The sequence below is a fragment of the Lynx canadensis genome, chromosome A2 (assembly GCF_007474595.2).
Source record: "Lynx canadensis isolate LIC74 chromosome A2, mLynCan4.pri.v2, whole genome shotgun sequence".
NCBI classification, from domain to species: domain Eukaryota; kingdom Metazoa; phylum Chordata; class Mammalia; order Carnivora; family Felidae; genus Lynx; species Lynx canadensis.
Genome location: NC_044304.2, coordinates 29,497,102 through 29,514,814, shown reverse-complemented (window position 1 = coordinate 29,514,814; position 17,713 = coordinate 29,497,102). Strand labels below are relative to the sequence as shown.

Sequence of the window (17,713 nt, the reverse complement as noted above, 5' to 3'; positions counted from 1 at the left end):
GATCTGATGCTTCCTCTCCTCAATCCATTCACCCTGTATCTGGGGCCTCCTTCTTCCTTGGGAAGTGTCTCGTCCAGCCCACTGTGTCCCCTCAGAGTCTATTTCCGATCCCTCTTACTCCAAGTGAGGAGTGGATCTGATGAGTTTTATTAATGTGTTCAACAAAGATAGGAACTCTTATATTTTGCTCTTTCCCTCATATTAGCATTTGAAGAGGCAGCAATACCTTAACTAAAAGGGAAGAATTTCAGGCACATTTGACACTGACTCGGTTAGCCTCAGTCATTCAACGAGACTGGTCTACTGGAAAGAGGGGGACATTCCCCAGAGTCTACAAATCATCTAGTATTTGACTCCAAATCCAGTTCCTGCCTAAATCACGAAATTCTAGTAAACTCTGGAAAGGAAATAGCAAGACTAAGCACAGTGGAGAGGCACAGTGTTCATGTTAAAAATACAGGGCATTTTATTTGAATGTGGAAAAACAGGCTGATAATTGAGTGTTTTTGTTGTGTTTTGTTTCTATTCACCAATAATAAGGAACAAGTGAAAATCACATAAATTTGAGTTTAGAAAAAAATTTTTAAATGCTCGCTTGATTTTGAAGTAACTTCTGGTTAAGATTCACCCTGCTGGTCTCTTAAGGGGTCATGAAGTCACGGGGCTTATGAATTTTGTTCACACTGAAGTTCCCAAACGCTTATCACAATGCCTGGTTCTCTATGATTACAGAGGCAGGCACTGGTCTGGGGTGGGGTGAGGGCTGGACAGAAGAGAGGAATCTGGCAACTTCATAAACTATCATGTATAGGCACTGGAGAACCTTCCAGCGAATGAATCTGCAGAGAAATGCAGCACATAATTCTCAGGGCCCCTGCCTTAGCTCATGAATGAAACTGATAATCTCAATCTAAAATTCCCAAAGGCATGCCTTTTAACTCTGCTACTGTAATTGCTCATGTACATATTAACAGCTCTCAAAGACCTGGACCTCATTGACTAATTGGAACAATCTGTCTTGATATGTAGATGTAATGGTTGTTAATATAAGAGCTATACTCTGGAAGAACAGACCTTAAAAATATCATTTTTGTAAACTGCAACTAACCCTCAGCCTCACAGCGTGAGGCAACAGGATGAATGTGTTTATTTGGGAGTAAATAATTTATTTGGGTCTTTCACATCCTTAAGACAAGAGGTAGTTTTAGGAGAGGATTTGCTGCTTTAAATGTCCTTTTTATGAATGAATTACATATTTTCCTTCTCAGGATTTAGAGCTCCTTACCCTTTAAGACCACTGAGACAAGAAAATGAAGATATACTATGAGAATGGGGGTTTCTTAATAGGTATTACTGCTTACATCTTTTAGGGGACTGTGTCCATCAGCAACCGAGGTTCAGCAGCGAACAAGACAGACAGGCCCCCCTCTCCTCCAGCAGTTGACATGCAGTGTGTGGGGGTGGGGGGGGGGGAGGCGAGTTCATAAACAAGTAAACAAATCAATAAGTAATTTCAAAAACTGATGATTGCTATGAAGAAAATGAAGCTGGGTAATAGGAAAGAAAGGGATTGAGTTGAAAGGAGAGAGCATGGAATATATTAATGGGTAGGATTTAGAAAGGAATGAGCCATGAGAAGGGATAATCGGGGAGAGAACATTCTGGACTGAGGACAAAGCTGGTGGAAATGAGGTAGGGAGCTTGAGGGGTGGGAAGAGTGAGAGCCACGTCCAGTAAGGCCTTATAGGGCCAAGTAGGATCTTTGGATTTATTCAACATGGGACTAGAAACCACTGGAAGATTTTTAAACAAAGGAAAAACATATTGCGATGCAAGCATTTAGAAGAACACTCCGGTCACTAGATGAGTGGACTGTTGGGGGCAAGAGAGAGCTCTCAGGAATCTATAGCAATGGTCAAAGGCCGACCTGGTGATGGCTCGAACCAGGCTGGGAAGAGTAGAAAAGAAAAGAAACTGATGAATTGGGAGTGTGCCGTCCAATGTAACTGGAGGATCGGGATACAATAATAATGGCTAACATCAAGGAAGCTCTTAGAATGTGCCAGGTGCTGGTGGAAGCACTGACCTCTACTATCTCAGAGTAAGCCTTCCGAAAGGGGGTTTGTTTCATTATTGTTGTGTTTCATCACTGCACTATGTTATGTTCTTCTTCTTTTTTAAGTTTATTTATTTATTTTGAGAGAGACAGATGCAGGGGTGCAGAGAGAGAGGGAGAGAGAGAATCCCAAGCAGGCTCCGCACTGTCAGCACAGAGCCCGATGCGGGGCTCGAACTCATGAAACCGTGAGATCATGACCTAAGCTGAAACCAAGGGTCAGACACTTAACCAAGGCCTGGGCCACCCCGGCACCCCACGTTACATTCTTCTTTAATGTACAACAAATAGTATGTAATCAAAACTCGCATATAATACGTACAACACAAAATCTAAATATTACATAATCAAAAATTTAAAAGAATTTTAAAAAGTGAAAGAAAATGCTATAAAATAATACAGAGTAGTCAGTTATCCGTGATCTTCTAAAACCAAGAAATATAAACTTATCATAAGAGATAAGCATCCCTATCCTAGCTCCCTCAATTAGCATGCTCTTCCCTCAAAATACTCAGAATTCATTCAGAATTCAGGCACGAGCCACCATCACCTCTCCTGAAATATCATAATTATCTTCTGACTTCAGTGGCCACAAGTGTTTCCTATGGCCATGTGTAGCCAGAAGGATCCTTCTAAAATCTAAGCCAGATAACGTCCACTTTCTGCTGAGGACATTCCAAGGGCTTTCTATCTTGGCCAGGGCAAAAGCGACTGGGCTGCCCATGGTCCACCAGGCCTTGTATCATCAGGACCCCAACTATTCTGTAGACTATATTACTGTCACTCTGCCCTTTGCTTGCTCAAACATGCAGGGCAAGCTTCTGCCTCAGGGCCTTAGCACCTACTAAAACAAAAGCCACTTGAGGCCAGGGCATTCTGTGTCCTACACAGAGAAGGCTCTATTAAGCAACTGAATGAACATCACTGATAATTTAGAAATGAAAGATGAGTGTCAAAACGTAATTTAAACATTTTACACAGCATCAAGGTATGGAAAAGAACTCCCCACCGAACTACGTGGGACAGCATTTCCCCTATGTAGAAAATTCTCATCATTAACCTCTCAGGATGTTACAAAAAACAAAAAACAAAAAAAAAACAGTTCCAAGGTCAACTGAGTTTCAGAGATTCCTGGTTACAAGCAAGTTTCTCTCAAAAATTTTACTACGTTGGCCCATTATCAAGCAACAAGAGGAAGGTACAGTAGGCAACGTTTCCTAAACGTATCTGACCCCAGATCACTTTTTGTGCAGATCATTTAGACCAACTAACAGAATCCAGAAAATGTACCAGGGGCTGCCACACATGGTTATGATGCTTCAACCCACAGGTACTCTGCCAACACATAAACGTGAATAAATACAGTGATGACAGAGAGAGACAGAGAGACAGAGACAGAAACAGGAGCAATTGTAAAGGCAGAACCAGGCTGAGAAATGGCAGAGCACGGAATGAGTTTTCTTTCACCCCTAGCCTCCTTGAATCAGGGGATGGCGAACCCTGAAGCAATACAGTAAGAAGATTCCCTGAAATACTGAACTTTATAAACCGATGCAGTAAAGGTTTTAACAGGGAGATTCAGAAATCGAAGCTCTATCCGTAGAGTAAGAGCTGGGGTTTAGGAGTCATTTTATCATTAACCCAAATATCTTTCATGTATTAACCTGAGTTTTAAAGCCCTGTCTTCTAAGACATCCTCAAACATTCAAGAAATGAAATTCATATTTCTAAGTAAAATAAGGTTTTGGTGAATTTGCCCAGCTGGTGTCTCCATATATCACAGTAAATGTACCCAGAGCGGTATCTGTGCTCAACACAGAGCCAGGCCACGCACCCGGGGAAGGAAGCTTTAGGAGTTTCCTCTCCCTTCCATTAAATGGGGGGTGGAGGGGTACTATGAAATTCCATGCTGGGGATTTAAAGGGGAGTGAGGAAATAGACTTTCTTTCAATCCTGACTTCTTTCTGTTCCTTATAAATCTTCTTCACTGTTCTTTCTGAGTGGCGGTGGCACTAAAGAATTTGCTAAAAGCTTTAGATTTAAGATGGCTTGAAACCTTCCTGCTCAAATATTTGACAGGACAGGGGAAAAAAAAGTGCAGGGGCGATGTTTCTGAGCCTTATGCCCATAAATCCTCCTGACCTGAACTTACAATACATCTGATCTGGCCGCCTGAGATCTCTACCTTCAGTGCACAAAGGTCTCCCTGAGCCAGTGTTATTTGAGTTCCTCAGCTTGGAAACAGACTCTGAGAAAAATAGTATTCAAAGCCTCAAAGCCCTGGGAACAAATGTTATAAAAATAAATAAATAAGTAAGGGGGAAATACTGAATGCTTATAAAAAAAGAAGGTGGAAGAGGAGGAGGAGGAGGAGGAGGGGAAGAAAAAGAAGAAGAAGAAGAAAGAGAAGAAGAAGAAGAAGAAGAAGAAGAAGAAGAAGAAGAAGAAGAAGAAGCAGAAAAAGAAACAGAAACAGAAAACCCTGAATCACATCCAGGTGAAGACTTTCAACAACCAGGTCAGATCCCAATAGAAAACTGAATTGTACATATTTTTTGGTTGGGAAAGGAAAAAAAAGGTGACAATTATTACAAATTCAGCATAAAAGTCCCTCTTTAAAATTTCTGTAAGTCCTTTGGCTAGTTTAGTGTCTAAATTCCATTAGTGTGAAACCTATGGCCAACTGATCTTTGACAAAGCAGGAAAGAATATCCAATGGAATGAAGACAGTCTCTTAAGCAAGTGGTGCTGGGAAAACTGGACAGCGACAAGCAGAAAAATGATCCTGGACCACACTTTCTTACACCACACACAAAAATAAACTCGAAATGGATGAAAGACCTCAATGTAAGACAGGAAGCCATCAAAATCCTCAAGGAGAAAGCAGGCAAAAACCTCTTTGACCTTGGCCACAGCAACTTCTTACTGGTCTCCGGAGGCAAGGGCAACAAAAGTAAAAATGAACTATTGGGACTACATCAAAATAAAAAGCTTCTGCACAGCAACGGAAACAATCAGAAAAACTAAAAGGCAAACAACGGAATGGGAGAAGATATTTCCAAATGACATATCAGATAAAGGGTTAGTATCCAAAATGCATAAAGAACATATCAAACTCAACACCAAAAATACAAATAATCCAGTGAAGAAATGGGCAGAAGACATGAATAGACACTTCTCCAAAGAAGACATCCAGATGGCCAACCAACACATGAAAAAATGCTCAACATCACTCATCATCAGGGAAATACAAATCAAAACCACAATGAGATACCACCTCACACCTGTCAGAATGGCAAACATTAACAACTCAGGCAATGACAGATGTTGGTGAGGATGTGGAAAAAGAGGACCTCTTTTGCACTGCTGGTGGGAATGCGAACTGGTGCAGCCACTCTGGAAAAGAGTATGGAGGTTCCTCAAAAAACTAAAAATAGAACTACCCTACGACCCAGCAATTGCACTACTAGGCATTTGTCCAAGGGATACAGGTGTGCTGTTTCGAAGGGACACATGCACCCCCATGTTTATAGCAGCACTATCAACAAAAGCCAAAGTATTGAAAGAGCCCAAATGTGGTGTGTGTGTGTGTGTGTGTGTGTGTGTGTGTGTGTGTATATATGTATATATATACACACACACATATATATGCATACATACAATGGAGTATTACTCGGCAATCAAAAAGAATGAAATCTTGCCATTTGCAACTATGTGGATGGACCTAGAGGGTATTATGCTAAGTGAAATTAGTCAGAGAAAGACAAATATCATAGGACTTCACACTCATATGAGGACTTTAACATACAAAACAGATGAACATAGGGGAAGGGAAGCAAAAATAATATAAAAACATGGAGGGAGACAAAAGATAAGAGACTTTTAAATATGGAGAACAGAGGGTTGCTGGAGGGGTTGTGGGAGGAGGGATGGGTTAAATGGGTAAGGGGCATTAAGGAATCTACTCCTGAAACCACTGCTGACTGAAACCATATGCTAACTAAGTTGGGTGTAATTAAAAAAATAAATAAACTCCCTTAGTGTGGTCTGGAACCCTTAAGTGTACATGTTTTAGTCATAGGAGCCACTACATGCATGTGGTTCCTGAGCATATGATCACTGGCCAGTCTGAGTGTAAAATACATACCAGATTTCAAAGAAAGTACCAAAAAAAGAATGTAGAATAGCTTCGTAATAATTTTTTATATCGATTACATGTTGAAATAGTAATATTATAATGTATTAGGGTAACAATAATAGATTGTTAAAATCAATTAAAATTAATTGATTTTCTAACAATTATTACTATATAACATGAATTATATAAGGTAAGTTAGTAAAGTCAAATAAAATCACTTGTTTCTTTTTGCCTCTCTTAATGTGGTTGCCAAAAATTTCAAAGTACACTGAATGGCTCCCATTCTGTTTTCTATCAGACAAGTGCTGCCCTACATGATTGAAAATAGACAGAAGTGGCCAATCCACACAAAATCCAGTGTTTTCTACAATACCTCTAGGCAAAGAGCTGATGGCACTTCCTGTTTCTCTCACTTTCCTCTCTGTATGTTTTACCAGTGGTTCAGCCATGTCTGAACATTTAAAGCCCTTTGATACTTTTTCCTTCCTGTAATCCAATAAACAGCAGTTAAGATTCCAACAAAATTATTTCTACTGCATCAGTGATTCTAAAAACAACCTAAAGCAATGGCAAGAACAACGAGAAAATGATTTATCAAATAAAAGGAATGCTGGTTAAGATTTTGTAGACACTGGAGCCTAGATTCTGAAGTCCTAACAATAAATCTCAGCCAAGCCACTTACCTTTCCAGAAACTCAGCTGTCCCAACTTAGAGCACAGAAAGGGCACCTCCCTCATAAGGCAGGTGAGAAAACTAAAGGGGGAATATCTAGAATGTTGCTGACACAGGTAATGCTTACTAAATGGTGTCTACAGTATCATCATTATGATGAAAACCACCAGCACCAACACCGCAAGCCTTCTTTTTGGTTGTCTGAGGGCTCCGCCGGAGTCATCAAGTTTCTAGGTTGAAATTATCTCCAATTTACCTGGGTTTTCTTTTCGCGAGGTCCTCTGCCTTTCTGTGATTCTCAGGGCAATTCAACCAGGTATCAACACACTATGTGTCACTGACACACCATCAAACAGCCCCGAGCCAAGTTCACATCTAAAGAAGACCGTGTGTGATGAGGGCTGTCAGACATTATGGACATTTACCACGCCAGGGGCAAGGCTTTTCTGCTTCGCCAAATCAGTTCTCTGGCTTTGTACAACCAAGGCATTCACTTCTCCACGGAGCATCCTCTAAGTCCTGGGGCCTCCTCCCATGTTCTTCTTAATTAACACAGGATAGATACATAAAAGATCAGCCAGATGGAAATGAAGCATTTCACCAGCAAAGGATGAAACATTCTGCTCTGAAATGGAATCTGTATTTCAATAAAGTCATTCATTAAATTTTAACCAATTCCCTCACCATTTGATGGCAGTCACTACAGAGAAAAACCCGACTGGCCACACCATGGAGCAGCAAACACCAGATAACCAGGGACAATCTCCTTGACGCTTCCAATGTTCCGTGAGGAAGAGTGGCGAGGAAAACAGGCACTGCCTGGAACACATCCACAAAGGACTCTCCACGCACAAAGCAATGTTTCAGAGAAACTGCACAATTCCGGGAATTTCAGTAAAGTACAAGGCAGGGTGAAAGAATCACCATGATGTGGCAAAACTTATTTTTCATAGAAAATGTCTCTGGGTGCCTGGGTGGCTCAGCTGATTAAGTGTCTGACTCTTGACTTTGGCTCCAGTCACAATCTCATGGTTTGTGAGTTTGAGCCCTGCGTCGGGCTCTGCGCCCACAGCACCGAAGCTGCTTGGGATTCTCTTCCCCTCTCTCTCTGCCTCTCCTCTGCTTGCTCTCTCTCTCTCCCAAAATAAATAAAAAGAAAAAATGAAAAAAAGAAAATGTCTCAATCTTCCTTTAATGACAGCTCTAATGACAGACGAAGCAAGATACTATCAGGTTCATAACAACCATTGTTTTATGAACAAGCCAAGGTGTTTTTATAATTGTTAAGATAAGAGAAATAAAAATTGCCATTAGTGTCTTCTGGAAAAACTTACTTGAATGGGATTCCATTTCTTACCAGGAATAGGGAATAAAGGAGAACAGGAGAAAATTTTAAACCTCATTTCCAAAAAAGGGGGAATTGTTACCAAATTGCTTAACTTAAACTGAGGAAGGAGTGGGACAGTGGGCTTATAAAAGTCTGGGGGAAAATGGAGTTAAATAAAGGTAAGTACATTTCTTCAGTGGAAGACTCTTCAAATGTCTTTAATATGCTAATATTTAAAATACCTCTTCAAGAAGGCATTTTGTGTATAAATTTATTTCCAGCAGAAAAGAAGGGATACATAAAGGAGTAGGAGCCAAAGTGAACATTTAGTCTGTGTTCTAGAAAGTCATACTACTGGGGCACCTGGGTGGCTCAGTCGGTTAAGTGCCGACTTTGGCTCAGGTCACGATCTCATGGTTCATGATTTCAAACCCCCACGTTGGTCTCTTTGCTGACAGCTCAGCGCCTGGAGCCTGCTTTGGATCCTGTGTCTCCCTCTCTCTCTGTTCCCCCCCTCCCCCTGCTCACGCTCTGTCTGTCTTTCTCTCAAAAATAAAATAAACATTAAAAAAAAAAATTCAGAAAATCACACTACTGAAGCCAGGGACCAATATGAGAACTTAGCCTCTGGTGGACAGGCCCACATCTGACTCATGTAGCATCCTGCCATGTTTGCAGGAGTGTAGCGAGTGACAATGTGGCAGGCCTCTGTGTGGGTCACAAGTGCACAAGCTCACCTGGGTGAAGGAAGGCCGATGCACATCACCTAGGACGTTCATCTGAGGGCCCAACAGAAAGAGAACCGTCTAACCAGGATGTAACAGGAACGATGGAAGAACCGAGATCCATTTCACAAAATAAAAGGCAGAACATGAGCCTGACTCTAGGCAGGCAGAGGGAAGCTGGGCAGACAGAGGGAAGACAAGAGAAGGTCAAGGTAGAGCCCCCAGGCAGAATGTTAAAGGGGGAAAGAGATCACAGAGCAAGGTCATCCTAAAACAAGCAACTTCTTGCTCCCTGAACAAAACTTAGCTCTAAGAATGTCGTTTACCAACACCAGATCGTTCCTGCACTCACTGGGCCCACCAAGGTGACAACGTGTCTGTGTCATGGCTGGAACTAACCCACACTCCTGGGAACATAAACCAGTGGTGCTAATGCTATGGACCCAGTTTTTAAAACACAGGCCCGTAAGTTATCAGTGGTGATGAAATCTCAAAAGCTTGCAAGACCAAAGGTGTTTTGTTATTACAGTTACTTATGATTCGGGTGCAAAAACCAATTTGGTGGTAAAACCCGAAGTGAAGAGATTGGAGCCGTTTAGAATACTGAGATTTCATTCACCTCCACGCTCCAGAAAAATTAACGCATTCAAGGAGTAGAGTGGCAGACCCTACTAGGGTCCTCAGTAATATGTATAGCATGCGTACCGTAATACCTTTCCCGAAAAAAATCCTGCATTCTAAAACATCTGGCCTCAAGGGTTTCAGCTAAGGGACTGCAGACCTGTACCATATGGTGATGTGTACGTGGTGTATATTAGGAAAAATGCCTTTTCTTCCATTCACTTGCCGGGATGCTCTAAGCAGTGCCGAAATGAACCAGCTGTGAGTTTCCTTGGAAAGGGCACACATAATCAGTTTGGATCATTTAAGCTTATTGAAGACTCCAACTCATAAAGTACCAATAAGTCTGAATCAACAACTCCTGCGATCTCTTATTGTAATAAACAAGATTTTAATTACCTTACACAACAAGTATGCAATGAACCTCCACTTTAATGGAGCTATCAGAGGTTTTATCTGGAGATTTCTCTTTGCATTAACTCCAACTTCAGCTATTAGTAGAAACACTGCATGATTCAATCCTATTAGTGTTACATGAACCTTTATTTAAGTTACCAATCACAGAACAGGGGATGAGAGTGTGCAAAGGGAAAGCGCAGGAGAGGGTAGAAGCTGATATAGATAACTGTGGTTGCAGAGATAACACAAAGTTGTGTAGCCATGGAAGAACGGGAACAGGACATACCACTGTTTTAATCACTGGAATGTTGTGAGCCTTTACACTTGAAGAATACTTAATCACATCTGCAAAATCCTTTTTGCCATATAAGGTAATATATATATTCTTAGGTTTCAGGGATTACTGAGGGGACATCTGGAGGGGGGCACCATCCTGAATATCGAAACCCGCAATGATCTCTCTTTATTCCTTCAACTTACCAAGTATCTCCTGCCTTAGGCCTTTGCATGCCCCTGTTCTATGGACTAGCTCCAATTTATCTCTTCTCTCTTAATTAATATCACTTAATAAATACCTCGTAGCTTAATAAATATCTGTCTAGAAGCCTTCCATAGCTCATGACAAAATATCCCTCTCCTTCAGAGACAATATCCCAACTGCTATCACACAGCTACTTATGTGACCGCTTGTTCAATTTCTGTGTCATTACCAGAGTGTAAGTACCTTAAGGGTAGGGGTCCCGACTTACCGGTTTACCTTTATAACCCAGTGCTTACATGACAGAAGGCACTCAAGTAAAGTTTGCTGCTAGGCAAGGAATAAAGCTGCATATATATAGGAGGTGAGGGCATGGGAGGATCCAAATTGGGTCTCACCTCCTAAGCATGGCATTGTATGTAATCGGATTCCGACTTTGTTCCCTAACTTACACTGAGCTGTAATGATTGGTGGCTACTGAAGAGCTCTTATTTCATTTTTACAAGGACATTTATTTTTCTATTAGGATGTTTTCAAGTGTAGGAATTCCAAGACCAAGTCCAGGACTCCAGCCAGGACAACGTGGGGAGGTCTGACTTCTGGATGTGTAGGAAGCTGTTGTAGGTGACCTCAAGGCATTCCTGGAGGGGAGTGGGGGGGAGTGGGCAGCAAAACCTACAAAGTTGGGTTTGTTACAACTGAGCCTCAGGGAGCAGGTCCCGATTCTTGCGGGCCACAGGCTTACAATTCAGCCTGCGGGGCTGGAGCACTGAGGCAGCTGCTGAAATAAATATCTGAGGTCGTGACTTAGCTCCCAGCGGAGCCCAAAGGAACTGGGACCAGCAATGTTCTCACCCAACAGGCAAGGTACATTTCTCTCTAAAGTCTACAAGAGGATAGAAGGACTTCTCAGGCACAAAGTCCTCAATATTCAAATGTACTTACAATGATGCCACACGGGGAAAAGAAGGAAGGTCAGTTACAGCTAAACATACCACTTTCTCTACTTCAAAGCCTCCTAACAGCCACATTTTGGGTGGCGTAATTCTTTGGGGGCTGTGCTATGAATGGGATGTTTAACAGCATGCCTGGCCTCTACTCACTAGGTTCCAGTAGCATACCACTGGCCCTAACAGCGACAACCAAAAACGTCCCCTGACAATGCGTAATGTCCCCATGGGTGGGGAACGTTGGTCTCTAGTTGAGAACCAATCCCACTGCAATCTTCAACCACATCTCTTCTCTGACTCTGTATGCAAGGCAGATAAGTAATTTCCCCCATGCTGACAAATGACTACAGGATACATGACAATTATTTACTTTCATTTTAATTTCTTCGAAAACAATATAGTTAGAGGGAACAAAATAAACCAAGTCCGAGATGTTCAAACTGTAAGAACATCAGAGAGCGTTCCTATTGATAAAGAGCTCAAATAAAGCAATTTAACGTTAAAATATTATAGACGTGTTTCAAGCAAAGGTGAGCAACTTTCCTTGCATATTTTAAGGTTAAATCCAATCCCATTACCTTTGACCTCTTGAAATTCAAGTTCCTCTAAATATACCCACTAAGTAATTTAACACGTTTATCACATTGAAAACAAAACAAAACAACAAAAACCAAAAAACAAAACAAGCTACGAACCAGATGGACCTCAACGAGAAACCCAATTAATACAGGCAGCCTTACCATCTGACATTACTTGACAGAAATAAATTCAAACAACTTGGTGGAATAATAAATCTGTGCATTGTAGCTGCCATTTCTAATTAGCTTCTGAATTTCAGGGCACTCTTTGAGTAAAAGAAAACTGAAATATTCATTTAAAGTAGTAAGTTTGATAAAGTAGCACTAGTTTAATGCATCTAGTCCATGCATTTTTCCAAATCTGAATGGACCAGGAGGAAGAGCCAGGCCCGTCTCTGCATTAAGGGATGTAACTAGAACAAGGCAGAAGTTTCCAGTTCCTATCTCTCAAGCTCTTCTCTACCAAGGCAGCCGCCAGAATAAGTTTTCAATCTTTCAAAGCACAGGTCTTTTGTCCCAACAACACTAGCTAAATAAATGACAACCCAATTCTAAGACAAAGAGGTTGTAAAGAAAAACCAACTGGACACAAACCATCCGTTCAACTCACGCTGCGGTCAGCAAGAACAGAAGGGAAACCCCAAACTTTTAAAAGGACGCTGTAATTTTGCCTTTAGGAATCACATTTTCAAGTACAAATAAAGCTAAGATTTCTAAGAAATGATTCATTCAGTATACAGGAGGAGGAGAGCCCATTAAGCAGAAACCTTACTCAGGAGTCCTTTAACACATGTGACTAGCACAGGAAGCCCCACAGATAGAAGGGTCTTAATACCAAAAATGTGTCAGCTGGACAAGAAAAAACGGGAAGCGTTTTCTCAGAATAGTTGTCTGGTTTCTCCAGCGATCACAGATAAGAGACAAGGTTATATGCGAATATGAGCATCTCCGAAAAAAGAAATACTACTGCTTCTCTCAGTTTATAGGGATTCTTCACTTCAGCTTCAAGGATGCCTAAATGGCCCAGAAATGGGCTTGAGGAGCTAAGGTGAATGACGAAATCCTATAAACGATATGCAAATCTGTGTGTATATCCACGTACTTTCCCTGTATGGAAGGGGATCTCAAGTATTCATCTGATTATCAAAGTAGGTCATGACTTAATAGAAGGTGCCAAACACTAAGAATCTAGTCAGAGGCTTGAGCCCATTCAGTTCTTCCACAAACGTGTACAGCTTACCACATGGGGAGCCAAACAGCCACCAGACTTGATCATGATGAAAAGTAAAAATCAAGTTAGCAATAAAAGGGGTGAGCTGTCCCCACCCAACATTAATGAAGGAGTTTGGAGACTTGTTCCCTCCCGCCCTCCCCCAAAAGATACAAACCATCTACTGTACGTACCCACACCTTTCTTCTGTCTAGCAGCATGGATCTTTGAGAAAACGGACACAGGAAAGGCAAAATGTCATCACTGATCCCAGCAATGCTATCCGCGAGTTACACCACCAATGGCCACAGCCTCTTTCTTGACAGCCGGCAGGAGCAAAGAAACCTTACAACAACTGCCCTACTGACAAAAGGTTCTGAGACTCCGCTTCACACATCAACTAACTTTTCTCTTTTCTAAAGGGTGAAAACAGTCCCCTGAGTTTCATAGAGAATTTCACCTTTAGAAAGTGGGACTTCAGAAACAGAGTAAAGACACTTGTGTCAAAGGAAACAAATGGTTGAAAAATCCTCAGCCGGGGTGGGGGGGGGGGGGAGTCTCCTCAAACCATGAGGCCCGGGACTTCCCCATCCGGGACTTCCCCATGCTTCTCCGGTTAAACAAAGATGAGAAGCTTGTGGAGGGCTATACACGTGTCATGCTGCATTTAAAAGATTGCCAGAGACAAAGGTATGGAGGGTGCAAGTTTGATTTGCAAAGTCACTGGGGGTAAACCCAAAGCACCTCATTAACGTGAAGACCCAAAGCAGGGCTACACTTGACATCTTGTTCTCACCTCCACAGGAAAGCGCCTCCCATTGATGCTGTGTTCAGAACCTGCAGAGCCATTGCTATGGCCCCAGTGAAATTCCACCTTCTCGGCTTTGAATCTGCCAGGCAGGCCAGCACCACTGACAAAATAGTCGTCCTTTAGAAGGATGGCAACTGTATAAAACGGAAGGGAAGGGAAACAAAGTGAGTTTCAAAACAAAACTTGAATGACATCTTCCACCGCTGCAAATAAAGTCCATGATTACATGATGTGAATTATTTCCTCACGCTCCTGTTTGAAAAACAAGTCAAAAACACTAGTTTGAATAAATTAGCACAATCTAGCTGCAGAATGTTCTCAAGCACCAGTTCACTCTAAATCATGAAAATTCCCAGAGAACGATCTCAGAATTTCTTATGCATTTCATAGATAGAAAAAAAGAAAAGAAAAGAAAGAAAAAGAATGGAGACAGGAAGAGAGTAAGTCGCTCTGAATGAGAATTGTCTAAGTCTGCCTGACAACCCAAATTATCTGGAGTGAGATCTTTCTTTTTGTAAGCTTGGATTCCTGGGGCTACCCTAAGGTTCAAGGTCTGGAACGAGATGGGAAAAACATATGAGAAGACAGATGTAAGAGGCACGACTCTTTAATTAGAAAATTTAGGCAAAGATATCGTTAAATAAAATTTGCAGCTTCTTCCAATTTTAAGGCAATATCAGTGGGCACACAGCCAGAGTTAGGGTTATATTCATTGTATTTGATAACGGTGCACAGGAAAATGCTGGGAAAATCGTATTCATTAAGTCACTCAAATTATTGCAGATAACCATATTTAATTTAATGCTTCTTTTTATTCCATGTATAGAAAAATTTTACTTGGCTCATCCAAAAGAACGCCTAAGAATTCCATAACATAGGGAAGCTTAGTCAATTTAAACCCTAACTTTCCAACACATAGCCCTCTTCCTTGAAACACAGGAAGGAGAAATTGAAAGCAAATACGTTGGATTTATACTAGCATAACAATTATTTTCCCCAAAGGAATGTAATATCCAAATGCATAACGGATTTTATTTTGTAAGTGATACATTCCTTTTTCTGTTTGTTTTGTAAAGTGAATTCATTCATTCATTCAACAAACACTTATCGGGTGCTAAACACAGGTGAGGCCAACCAATATACTTCATAGTTTGTGAACAGCCAAACTTGTAGAAGCCACAGAAAAGCTCTTGTATCCTCACTGTCTCTTCTTCCTAAAGTGATCCTAGTTCGAGCTTCAGAGAGAAATCCTGCATGAAAATTAGGTCTCCATAAAAGATAGGGACTAGACTAATGACCCATCTCTAAAAGAGTGCAATTAGTTTCAGTATTTCTCTATATAAAGGAAGCATTAAAAGCAAGTAAAGGAAACCTTCGCATATAAATCCCTTTTTATTGCATTCAAAGGACAATTTTTCTCCAACTTCTGAAAAATATACAGTGAATGTTCAATTAGTGGGACAGCGAATTAAAAGATGAAACAAAGTGAAAGCAAGTGCTTCTTGCGCTGATTAAACATGCTACAGCACTCTCACTTCGGTGTATGTTAGGCGTGTTTTAGCAGGGGTTGGCAAACTTTCTATGTGAAAGACAAGACAGTAAATATTTAAGGCTCTGTTGGGCCTCTGGTCCCTGCTGCAACAACCCAACCTAGTCCTTGTAGCCGGAGGCAGCCATACACGATACGTAAATGAATGCGTAAAGCTATGTTCCAATAAAACTTTATCCAAACTAAAACGTGGATATAATTTTCACAGGCCATGGAATCTTACTCTCCCCTTGATTGTTTTTCAATCCTTAAGAACACAGAAACTATCAGGGACTGTCATGTGGTGACCCCTAAAATGCAGTAAAAGGTTTTAGAAGATAAAATACATTAAACCAATCACACGCCTTTAGTTCTAAAGCCAAAATACATATGAATTAGCTCGGTATTGTCTTAAATACTGTTGATGACCCTCAGCCTGTTATCAATTCTATACCTACCACTTTGCATCCAAAGAACGAAGCCAAAGCACTTTGAGTGCATCTGTTACAATACACCCAGGGACTCAACAGCATATTATAAATATTTGATTTTACCTAAATCATTTATGTCTCTGTCAGGGGTCATTTTACTTGTTTTATATGAATAATTAAAAGCATAATTAGGGAACTGTACAATCTGAAACATTCATCTCATTTTTCATATTACTGTATTCCTCACTAGAGCACACAGCATGCTACGTGCACGCACCCCTGCCCCAACTCTGAACGTGGCTTATAATCAGTTGTGTTTACCTATAGTAGTGAGAAGTGACAACTTTCCCCAAACTACCACGTCACCATTTTCGGAATACCACTGATGACATAGAGCCGTTTCAAAACAAAATAAACCAAAAGTACTTACTACAAAACACAGAATGTCTTCGGAGCCATGAGCTCAGAAGATGGACAGACCTAGGTTGGAATCCAGTTCTGATGCTTCACGGCAGCATGACCTTGGGCAAGTTACCTGACCCCTCTCCACCTCAGTTTCCACCACTGGTCAAATGGTAGTAACGGCGCCTACATAGCAAGGCTGTTTTGACGCCTGAAGGAGATCACACCTGGAAAGCCCTTAACAAAGCAGTGCCAGAAACCCAGGAAGGACATATACACTGGAGACTATTGTCAAACTCCTTTGTAAAGATATGGATGGAGCTAATGTAGAACACAGAGGGGCTCCCACACAGGTGCTAACTCTCCATTTTCAGACAGACTTCCATTTCAAAGCAATACTGGCTTCCCCACAAAATAAAAAGTGACCCAGGACAGGGACGACAGCAAGGGTAAGTGTGCTCCAAATACTTGAGAGAAGATCGTTAAGTGCTGAGTAGATGCTTTGAATTCATTACAACACCGAATAAAAAGGGATTTCCTTTTCTTGATTATTTCTATGCTTTGGTCACATCAAGGGGAAAAAAAGATCTCAGTTTAGTGCTGATATGCTCTCTACACTTCCCTGATATTCATTCATTTCCCCCTTGTACCCTAGAGTAAGCATTATGCTGAATTTAATAACTGTGGCAATTTTGATTTATTTTCATAGAATACAGACATACATGTTTACAGATGTCTATCCATGTCAGATGGCACTGGTCTTCCTGTTAAGGTGTTGGTAAAAAGATTTCCTTTATAATCAGTTCATTTAATTAAAATAGAGTCAATCAAAAGAAAAATAGTAAGTAGATTATACTATATAGGAAGAAAGAAAGAAAGAAAGAAAGAAAGAAAGAAAGAAAGAAAGAGAAAGAAAGAAAGAAAAATTTTAAATTCTAAAACAATAGCAGTAAGTTGAATCTGGATAAGGGGACAATTAGGAAGGTAGAAAATAACAGCTAAAGAATGGAGACTTCTAGGATAGGAGGGGTAAATGGGAAAGATATACAGGAGTGGACTTTCTTTTATTTATTTTTTTTTAGTTTATTTGTGAGTGAGCACGTGCACACATACACACACACACACGAGTGCGCACAAACCGGGAAGGGGCGGGGGGGGGGGGGGGGGAGAGAATCCCAAGCAGGCTCCATGCTGTCAGCACAGAGCTCAATGCGGGGCTTGATCTCACAAACCACGAGACCATGACGTAAGCCGAAATCAAGAGTCGGATGCTCAACTGACGCCCTGGGAGTAGACTTTCCAGAACAAGGCCCACTGGTTGTTGAA

At 41.2% G+C, this 17,713-nt stretch overlaps 1 protein-coding gene across 2 annotated transcripts in view; it reads right to left on the bottom strand.

Moving 5' to 3' along the window:
- PTPRG (protein tyrosine phosphatase receptor type G) overlaps positions 1–17,713 on the bottom strand; it is a 713,510-nt gene that overhangs the window by 273,024 nt on the left and 422,773 nt on the right. For both annotated transcript variants that reach the window (XM_030307145.1, XM_030307144.2), the window contains exon 4: positions 14,012–14,160. In XM_030307145.1, the coding sequence (XP_030163005.1) occupies positions 14,012–14,160 (149 nt within the window). The remainder of the gene's footprint in view (positions 1–14,011; positions 14,161–17,713) is intronic.